This window comes from Tasmannia lanceolata, unplaced genomic scaffold (assembly GCF_043159265.1).
Source record: "Tasmannia lanceolata isolate RefF3 unplaced genomic scaffold, GAP_Taslan_0.1 ptg000019l, whole genome shotgun sequence".
In the NCBI taxonomy this organism is placed as follows: domain Eukaryota; kingdom Viridiplantae; phylum Streptophyta; class Magnoliopsida; order Canellales; family Winteraceae; genus Tasmannia; species Tasmannia lanceolata.
Window position 1 is genome coordinate 13,037,291 of NW_027518696.1, and position 10,900 is coordinate 13,048,190.

The 10,900-nt window shown below is 37.6% G+C and overlaps 1 protein-coding gene across 3 annotated transcripts in view; it reads left to right on the top strand.

The window, feature by feature from the left end:
- Window positions 1-10,076, top strand: part of SCY2 (SecY protein transport family protein) — a 36,280-nt gene extending 26,204 nt beyond the window's left edge. For 2 of the 3 annotated variants that reach the window (XM_077362055.1, XM_077362056.1), the window contains exons 11-14: window positions 4,881-5,004; window positions 5,121-5,227; window positions 9,409-9,530; window positions 9,607-10,076. In XM_077362055.1, coding sequence (XP_077218170.1) covers window positions 4,881-5,004; window positions 5,121-5,227; window positions 9,409-9,498 — 321 coding nt within the window. In that variant the 3' untranslated portion in view covers window positions 9,499-9,530; window positions 9,607-10,076. Of the gene's footprint in view, window positions 1-3,331; window positions 4,217-4,880; window positions 5,005-5,120; window positions 5,228-9,408; window positions 9,531-9,606 lie in introns of those variants that run through there. The other variant, XM_077362057.1, reaches the window with a different exon arrangement.
- Window positions 10,077-10,900: the final 824 nt, after the last annotated feature.

Genomic DNA, 10,900 nt, shown 5'->3' on the forward strand with positions numbered 1-10,900 from the left:
ATGAACTTTTTGATAAATCTCTTCACAATTCTCAGTTCCTTGTAAATTGTCCTTGATTTCTCCTAGCATGTTATCCATGGCCTCATACGCCTCTCCAATAAGAGGCCCCTCTTGATCTGTAAATTTGATCATCTTATATATCGGTTTTGTCATTGAAAGAACGATTCGCACCGAATCCCAAAATGCATCTGACATCACATCTATCTTCACTCTTGCGGAGAGCTTTCGAGATTCTTCATCAACAAGTGCATCTGTCCATGATCTCCATGCATCTGACACCACTGTCTGTAATAGTGCTTCCCTAACAACAAGAAGCCGCTTCAACGTAATATAATGGGATGCAAATCTTGTCTTCGCAACCTTTAATAGCTCTAGCTTTGAGTGGCTTCTAAATATGGCTGAAGCTTGAGAATGGTTCGTTATATACTTCACAATATCTTTCCCTGAAGTATATGTCTCTTTCATCCAAAAGAATTCCTTAGCCAAATCCTTAAATATTAGATTCAAAGTGTGCACCATACATGGAGACCAAAAAATATGCTTATAGGCTTGTTCAACTTCTTGTCCTGCAGCCTTGCAATTTGCCGCGTTGTCTATAATGACCTGAACAACATTCGAAGGTCCAATGCCCTCGATAGCTGTAACCAAGAAGTCAGATATATTCTTCCCTGATTTTTCCACTGCAGAAAAATCATGTGCATACAAGAACATGGACCCAAAACAATTTGATGCAAGTATATTGATAAGCGATTGATTTTTCAGGCTTGTCCATCCATCAGAAACAACTGCAACTCCATGAGCTTCCTACTTTTATGAAAATACCTGTAAACTTTTCCTCACCCTATCCTTTTCATTATCAAGCAAGGTTGTCCTTGCTCTCTCATACGACGGTGCTTTGTACCCCGGTACTTGACTAACTGCGGAAACCATCTCATCCCAATACGGTGACCTCAACACATTGAATGGAATTCCATTTGCAGTCAAGAACCTGACAACCTTATAATCCACCTCTTCTCGCTCTTGTATTTTGAAGGCTTTTGGAAGAGGGTCTGCACTACCCCTTGATGTAGATGATTTATTTGTTGTAAGAAATGGAGTAGGCCTGTCAAGGCGTGACCGCTTCAATTTAGGTGCTCCTGATGCATTCTCAAACCTCTCTACTTGTCTTCTCATCTTGGCATGTAGTTCTCTATTGTTCTTAACAACATTGCAGTAAGCGAGTCCGGCTTTTTGGAGCACCCATTAGATGGGCATGCACGCGAGTATAGGATCCCTGGTATATAATATGACAATGCCTACATTTCCAAGCAACCGATCCACCATGGCCCCTCCCACATTTTTTGCCTTTAACAACATGTCTCCATAAAGGGCCTTTGGCCCCGAGAAGAAAATTTCCATCTTCATCATAAAGATCATCATCAACCGTCACATCCTCATCGTCATAATATTCATGATCTTCATCTTCCCATTCGTATTCATCACCGTCATAATCCTCTAAATTTCCTTGCGGTTCATTGGGCAAGGTATCTCGATTATCCCCATCCCCATCTCCATCCCCAAAGTCGGCCCCACCGAATTCATTCTCGAAAGGCATCCTATTATTAATTACAAATAATCATAAAGAGAATTAGAAAATATAATCAAGTAAAAGAAATTATAACTATTATAGCAAGGGATTTGCTAGCATCCATCGCAGAAAGCATTTCTCGGAACGTTTGTTGCATGTGAGAGCAGCCACATTGGCTCACTTTCCAACAGATTTTGTCATTATTTATGAGGTGGCTACTCTCTCATGCAATAGACGTTCCGTGAAATGCCGTTTGCGATGGATGCTAGCAAATCCCTAATAGCAATCATAAAGTGAATTACAAACAATCACCAGATTAGTTGTAGATCACTAGATCCACTCAAAAAAAGATAAAAAAAAAACAGAATGCAAGATTAACTCCTAATTTGCTATAGAGTGGCAAGTTGACAACAACTGTTTCAAGTTTCAACAAAAGAATTTTAACATCTTCCACAAGAACGATTGAATAATTGAACAACTATATCACTAATATTAGTAGTAGTGTAGTAGACTAGTACTGTAGTAGTAATAAAATTATACTGAGTTTACTGACAATGAAAACTGACTTTATCAAATAAAAACTGAAGAGATGGAATGCTATCAGTTTTAGGAAAAAGGTCAAAGACAAAAATAATGGGATATAAATGATGCAAAATGGGCTAGAGTAGAGAATCTAGAGATAGTCCTAGTGAAAAACTATATATATATATATATATATATATATATATATATAAAGTCAAAGACAAAAATAATGGGATATAAATGATGCAAAATGGGCTAGAGTAGAGAATCTAGAGATAGTCCTAGTAAAAAACTATATATATATATATATATATATATATATATATATATATAGTAAAGGCAACACTTATATAGTACAGATGTTGGCACCTGGCACTAACAATAAATGGTGAAGAAATCTGAGATTGAAGAAATCTGTGATGAAAAGGTTACCTTCTTATTCTTCTCAAAAATCAGCCCTAGAAAATCAGATGTAGAGAGAGTGAAAGAGACGAGAGATGAGAAACTCTTCTTCTTCTTCTTCTCCTCCAAGACCTAGAGAGGAACCCACTCTTCTCTGTGATTTTCCTCTAAAAATCAGCCCTGGAGAGGAACCGAACCCACTTTCTCTGATTTTCTTCCCCAAATGATTTGTCGGCGATTAGGGTTAGGTTGCAAAGAGAAGTCGTTCGGGAGAGAGGAGAAATCGCACAACTAGGGTTAGGTTTCAAGTTTCAACAAAAAAGAGAGAGTATATAAGGTGAGTTGTTATGTCATATATTCAGCCCATTTTTTTTACTTGGACCAGCACCCTTCAGTGTATTTATTACTCATCTTTTACACTAGATGGGGCTGTCTCAGTAAACAAAAGGGGCGCAATTTATATACTTAAAATGATATATATTCACCCCATTTTTTTACTTGGAACAGCCCCCTTTAGTGTATATAGTCTTCTTTTACACTAGAAGGGTCTGTCCCCGGTAAAACAGAAGGGGCGAATCATTTCCCTTAAATTTGTTAGAATTAAAATGCGGAAACGCGTTTCCGAGGAAAAAATAACGTTTCCCCATTCTTGGAAACGCTTTTCCATTACGTTTCCCGTCCGTTTCACATCCGTTTCCCGACCGTTTCACATACGTTTCCCGGCGGTCTCATATACGTTTCCCGGCCATTTCACATACGTTTCACTATTTTTTTTTGGGCGTATCGTACCCGTTTCGGAAACGCGTTTCCCCCTTGCCCCAAGTGTTTCCTGCAACATTGAACTGAACTGACTGATATTAACACAATCACCTATAGGATTTTGATGTACCCAAGAATAGATGAACAATTAAATTGTGAAGGTATCGTCTGTTTCTAACAGCATGAATGAAAACATGAGGTTAGCCGACAAAGAAGAAAACACAGGTTTCAAAACTGATTGCGGTAATAGGAATGAGGTCCATGGTTTTAAATTTCCCCAAAACGACCAAAATGTTTCCATTTCCATCCCCACCGAAACGAAATCTACATGAATTCCTTCCACGCCATTGTTTTCCCGAAATTTCAACTGAAATTCCCCAAATTCGACCGAAATGGTCGGAACAACAAAAAAAATGGGAAGATAATCCTGTTCAAAAACAGAAAGGGAGGATATTATGATTTATATTTCATTTCATTAATGTAGAGAGTGATATTTGGAGTAGTGCCATGGAAATGATTTTCTATACATTCATCCAAATCATGTTCTTGATTTAAATACAAACAAAATTGTTGGAACAAAAGTTGTTGGGATAATATACGATTGACAACACAACCGACTCACTTCCTGAAATCCTGGTCATCATTTTCATCAACGGTTGATCCTGTCAACTCATCATGGTTGATCTGCAAGGCCTAACTCAGTCTCTAATACCAAATAATGCTGTGCGGAACTGGAAAATACAAATTTGGATTAAGGAATCCGTCTTGCAAGGCTCGTATTCAAGAACGGGAGGAATCAAGAAGACGATACCAAATCAACTCCAACTCATTCAAAATAGAGTAAAAACCATACACAGGCATGACCCAAATCATTCACAAGACATAATCAAAACTCCCCTAAAACCCTAAAATGTGCTTGCTGCGGCACTTAAACGAAATTCGACTCCTAATTTGCTAAGGAAACAACACACACAAAAGAAAGAAAGAAAGAAAAAACATGCTAAAAATAGAGTTCGAAGTTGTTGTTCTGTACTTGTCATCGCTCGTTGTTCTGTACTTGTCATCGCTCGATGGCTGAACTCTCGATTGATGGTTAGAACTCTCAGTCGATGGATTGGTCTCTTGATCAGCAGTTCAGGCGGTTGATGATGAATCACCTCCCCAGCTTTGGTAAATAGTGAGCTCCTATTTTGAAATTTATTCTTGGCTTGATCTGGATTTTCTATGGTATCCTGGCAGACCTGGCCTGCATTAGTACCCTTCCTTTTTGTGTATTCATGTGCAGGCTAATGGTATAGCGGATAATCTAGAGAGAGTTTGTCTCCTGAGTTAAGAGAGGCTAGGGGAGCTCTTCCCTTGATGTGTTGTTGTTTCTTTTCTTTTTTTGATAAAGATCTTTTCATTAGTGATCAGAAAAACAATTTGCTGTATATTTACAGCTTGCCACTTGGTTAATTGTAAAACCGAGCCGACTCATTGAGCTTCTAAACATTTCAATGATCTTGAGTTCGATTAGGCACTGGTATTAAAAAAAAAAATCAATTTGGCACTCAAATTCTGTTGTTTAGATGTATGTGGTAAAAATGTTACTTATGAACATCTCTATCATGATCATCAATCATTTATGCAGGCCAACCTACCAAAAGAAATTGCTGATTACATGACCAAAATGGGTGCTAGAATACCACAGATAAAACCTGGAAGGGCCACAATTGCGCATCTAACAAAGATTCAGGCTTCAACACGTTTTTGGGGTACCCTTTCAATTGAAAAGCTATATCATTTTACATGCAGTAGTATTCAATGTTATACTTGCCTATTATCATACATGTTACTGACATAGTCTCTTGTTTCTCTGAATATATTGCAGGAGGGTTACTTCTAAGCATTTTGGCCACCACATCGACCTTGCTCGATCATTATTTACGCCGTATCAATGAGGGATTTTCAATAGGGTTCACATCGGTCCTAATCATTGTATGTGCTGTGCAACTCTAAATCCAGTTCTTATAATTGAGTTTTTATAAAGTGCCCGACCGTCAGGTACCTTGTGGGCAGTACCGCCCTTGATATTTGATCCAACAGCACCGCATTTTTTAAGAGGATGCTGTTTGATCAAATATCAAGGGACTTGACAGTCGGGCACCATATAATTTCTCCTTATAATTTATACATGAAATCAAATTCAGGACTAAGCAATGCATGCTATTCAGGGTCACCAGAACATATTTATTAGAATATCTAATGATGCAATGAACTTCACGCTTGTTAACCAGCACATTCATTCTATCACTGCTTAAATTGCTCCTTAGTACCTGTTTTATCATATGAGTACAGAATGGATGAATGAAAACAGAAATCATAGAAGAAAGAAACAGGATGGAAAGTTCTATCTATATTTTCAGCTAATAGGACACAGTTGCTCATTTTTTGCCCTTACTCATTCTGTTCCTACCATGTTCTGAAATAATCTCTTCGGTGGTTGTAATTATTTTGTCGATGGGTTGCTCTGCTCTTTAACTTACAAGGATTTATGAGGTGAACGATATGCCCATTTTGAACAAAATTTGTTACCATCGTGAAACAACCAAAACAGAACCAGATGAATGATAGCCATAATCATCTTGAAGTTCTTAAAAAAATGTAATGGAGGAATTAAACCGGAAATCAGATTGTTAATTGAACAAATGAACAGGAAAGTATGAGGATCTTCCAGTTATAGAGGAGCAGTTCTATTGAGTTTAGCACCGGTCTTGTTTATTTTGAGTTTAAAATCTTCTCTGTTGTGGTCATAGTTTTTAAATATGGCCGGCCACTTCCAATTTCATGATGGCTTTCTAGATAAAAGTAAAATGCGGTTAGCTTGTGGATTGTTGAATCAGGAATCGGAAGAGCTTGGTAGCATGGTTCACCCTAAACATTCAAAAACAAAAAAGCATGGTGCACCCTATCATGTCAGTACAATCATCCTGATCAACTCTGTGAAGCCGCATGCTTTCAATGAGGATCCTGTGCTTCAGTTGAATTGTTGTTTATCGGAGGAAAGTTGGTGCTAATTTGTTTTGTTAATGGGAGATGCTGAAGCCTAATATGACTGTTAGATAATGGCAAAGCCTAATGTTAGATCATTCTGTTTTATCGCTGATGGCTTTCTGAATTCAACAATTAAAATCATCAATATTTTCTTCTGTCAAAGGTGTCTGAGGAAGTTTTGATCCTTGGAGATTTTGTAATTGGACTCCATGACTTCTTGGTGGGAAGACCAGTTGCAAGATAAGTTGTAAGTCATGAAGCTCAGAGGAGAGTAGAGTACTAGTGATGATGGTGGTGCTCTTGTTGAGACAGAAGTCATTCACAGAACAATGCTTGACCATTACAGAAAATGTGCTCTAGTTTCTCTTGCAATTCGATGAAGATGTTATTTTACTTTGGACCTTGACAACTACCTTTCTTGTAGCCCTAGCACCCGTTCCATATTGTGCCCCACCCCCACTCCCACCCCCACCCCCACCCACCCACTCTGTTACAAAATACGTAAAGAAATAGTGCAGACGCTTAATTTGATGTAATAAGAGTTGTATGCGTTTTGCTATTAAAAAAAAAAAGAGTTGTATGCTTTGAGAATTGGAATTAGCTCGACTCTAATTTGGAGGAACTTGTGGGATTTGCATGTTGGGCCTATTTTAAATAGGTCATGTCTTATTTGTTATTATTATTATTTTTTTGAAAGAATAGGTCACGTCTTATGAATTCACAATTCATTCAAAAGTTGAGAAGTGTGTAAATAGAAAAGAGAGGGGCCACAGTCTAAAAGCCAAAACCAAGCCTGCTTCTTTGATGGATTTTATTTGTTCATTATGCTACAATATCACCACGGGCTTTTTTTTCTCTTAGTTTTGATTAGAAATTGTTGGAGATTTCACTGCATTGTTTACCCAACGTTCGTACATTTCCTTTGTTCTAATTCTTTTACTTTTTAATTTTATGTGGTTGGAAAAGAGACGAAGAATAGTAGCAATGTATATTATTTCCATGCCCCATCATTTTGCTTTCTTAGAGAGACGAAGAACAACAGTAGTATTGGTTATTTTCATGGCCCTTCATTTTACTTTCTCATCTTTGGGCAGTGACAGCTTCCTTCTTACAATAGCATGAGAGTTGGCAATGAGGTAACACAAGTGATACCACTCCATAGTGAGAAACCACTCACCAGTTAGTAGATTTCAATGGGCGACAATAATGGGTGTCCGAATGAGTAAAGGACACAATTTTGAGCACCGTTCGTGCCAGGAGTGAGCACCCATGATCATCACAATGGTACTCCCTTTTGATTTTTGCGGACCCTCTTTCATCCATCAATGGACAATTGAGTATCATAGTCTTGTGGATTTAGTCACCGTTTTGAGTTCTTAGTTTGAACAACAGAATTTCGTGTCGATTTGAGTAGTTGTGGGTAATTTTTCAGTGAGAGCACATGTCTTGGACCGAGAGGAGAGAAGTGAGAAGATGAAGCATGGAAGGTCCATAGTCTGTACTGTAGTTTCCAAAAGTGGAAGTGAGTGCGACAAGCAATGCAGAAAGCGGAATGGGAAGCAAGCAGTCTAGAAAGAGAAAATGTGGGAAGCAAAAAAGCTATAAGTAGAGAGGAAACATGTGGGATGCGTCACCAAAAGTCAACATAGAAATAAATAGGGTTATCATAGGTTAGGGACGAAAGTTTAATGTGGGTTAAGGTTACAATAGTAAAGAGGACTTCATGTCTGATTTGAGTTACTTTTTCTTAGTAATTTATAGTTTTACATGTTTTATTCGGGTAGATTTAATATATATATATATATATATATATATTTTTTTTTTTTTTATATATATTTTTTTAAGAAATTGCAGATATTTTATTTAAAACTTAAAAGCATTAAAACTTAAGATTAGCTTTTAAGTTTTAAATATACTCCTTGGCATTATCAAAAGTAGAAAACATAAAAAAAAATCACCTAAATAGAATGCATACTCGTAAGTAGGAGGAAACATGTAGGAAGCCCTTCTCCTAAATTTGGGAAGCAAAGGAATTTAGGTTGCGTTCAACGCCGCCCATCCTTTTTCAAGACTAGCAAAATGGGCAGGACGGAATCACGTGGAGCGACTCCGCTTCATTCTGGAAAAACAGTCCCGCAAGCCTTCTATGAGGGTGTTCCTAGTAAACAAAAGAGGCACATCTATCATCACCCTATAATATATGTATAGTTTGTCAGAGGGAACATTTTGAGTTCTGCCTATACTTTTTTAATGAATTAAAGAGTTGAGGCTTTGGCTCTTATTAGATGATCTCTACTCCCTTTTCTAACTATTTTTTGTTTATTGAATTCTTGATTTTGATCAAGCCCCTTATTTCGCAGCATCACACTAGTTTATTCCATTTCAGGCCATCCAAAGATCATGAACAATGCAAATTTATGAGACCCATGGTTTTAAATTTTGGTTTTGGAATGCATTTCGGCTCACTGAAACCGAAATTTCGGCCGAAATCCAGTAATTAAAAAAAGGCTTATTTTATTCATTCTGACATTTCGGTAATTTTGGCCGAAATTTTGTAATAATATTAATTTTTTATTTAAAAAAACCAAATTATCAAAATTTGACCTGAAATTTCCGAAATTCCGGCCGAAATTTGGAATTTCCCGAAATTTGGGATTTCGCCAAATTTCCGTTTTGGTCCCAACCGAAATCTCGATTTCGGACGAAATTTAAAACCATGATGAGACCAAACTCTTATTTAGTGATTAACCTAAGGGAATTCATCCAGTTTTGATTACACATCCCTCCATCCAGCCTACACCAAATTGTCCTTTGTCACATCAGCTGATTGACAGATCACTGAATAATATTCAATAAGATGCAGTCATAGGGGCATACATAGTTTTACGTGCACCTTAGCACGCGTATGCTGAGTCTCCTGCATTATCACTGGTATGAGAACAGGCTGAACCTGTTGTGGACTTGATTATTTTCTGAAATTCAAGTCTTCCTATTGGAAGATCAGTTTTACTCTGATTTTTGTTGGCCCATTTTCATTGTTTTTGAAATTTTTTTCTGCCTATTACACTGGCCAGGAAGCAAGCAGCTTTTACTATCCCTTACCTTCTGAGTTGTACTCTTTTCAGGTGGGCTCGATTATAGAACTGAGAAGATCCTATCAAGCATATAATGTGATGCCGACACTGAGTAAAGTTTTAAGGCGGTATGGCGTCTAGGCTTGGACTGGTCTCTGTAACACCAATGGAAGGTAATATTACTCATGAATATTGGGAAAGCAAATGCCCATATCTCAATAATTCTTATATGTAACTGGTTTGTTGCAGGTCCCAATGTGTGGTAATTGTTGTTGGTCGGTTTAGCTGACTGGCTATTTTTTATTATCGCACAAAGAAGCCATTCTTACAAAGATCAGTTAGTATGTCGTCGATATTAGAATGACAGTTCTTGACACCCATGGACATCTGCGATGTGATTTTAACTTCCGTGATGATGGGAATGGTTTCATGCTTTGGCAGCTCAACATTGTCCAGTCCAATGCCCAACATTGTCAATGTAAGATCAAGTTCCAATCCTCAACATTCAGAACTGTCACTGTAATAGGTCTTGAATGAACTTATATAACATTTGTTCCAGCTTATAGTTTCATTTAAGCTAGTTTTGTAGCATTTAGGTTCACATTGATTTAAAAGTTGAAATTGAAAAGTTTTGTTCATTACAATATTAGGGCTTGAAGCCTTACAACTTTACAAAAAGCTGACTTGAATCAGACAATATTATGAATTAATTCATGTAATTAATGTTTGTGACTAGAAAATATCTCAAACAGTATCTGTTCTCTTGCAATTTTTTATAAGTTCTTCATGATTGTCTGCAAGATCAATGATCTCACTTATACATGCTCTTGTGTGGGAGCAAAAGATTGATTATTAAGACTAGATACAGAAGGTATTTATGGGAGCAATTGGAGCATTGGTTTCAATCTATCGTACGAGTGGATGACTGAAGCTACTATTTAGAAAATTGGTGAGACCCACACAATTCTGTGTCCAAAGTCGAATATCAAACATGGAAGAGCAGACATGATAAAAAATTGGTTTGTGAACCTAACCCATGTCTCTTTTTTCTGGGGCCATTGTTGAATTCGTTAATGCCATGTTTGGAAGCCATGCAAGTTTTTTCCATGGAATATTGGTTTATCTAGTGGTGGGAGAGGGGCGGGGAGAGTGGGAGATGAAGAAAATTGAGAAGGCATATGAGTGAGGAGAGGGTGAGAAGAGGCTTCTATTTATTAGATTTTTGTGGTTACTTTGGGGCTAAATGCTGTCATAGAGGTGGTTGGCTATATGGTGGGGTGTATTTGTGAATTTTTTTCCCCCTCAAAATAACCTTTAGATCCTTGAAGCACGGGCAAGTTTAGTCTTGAGTTTGGTTAACTCACAGTAAACCTGCAGTTGAGTCATGATTAAATTATGGGAGCGAAGGTGATAATGCAAATCTTACCATGCAAGGCACTCCAAGGTGATTGAAGGGTCCCATTGAAGCTTTGATGCCACTTCTTGGCAATCTGCACCTCTGACCGACTGATCTACCTTAAATTTTACCCTACCTTGTTTGGGA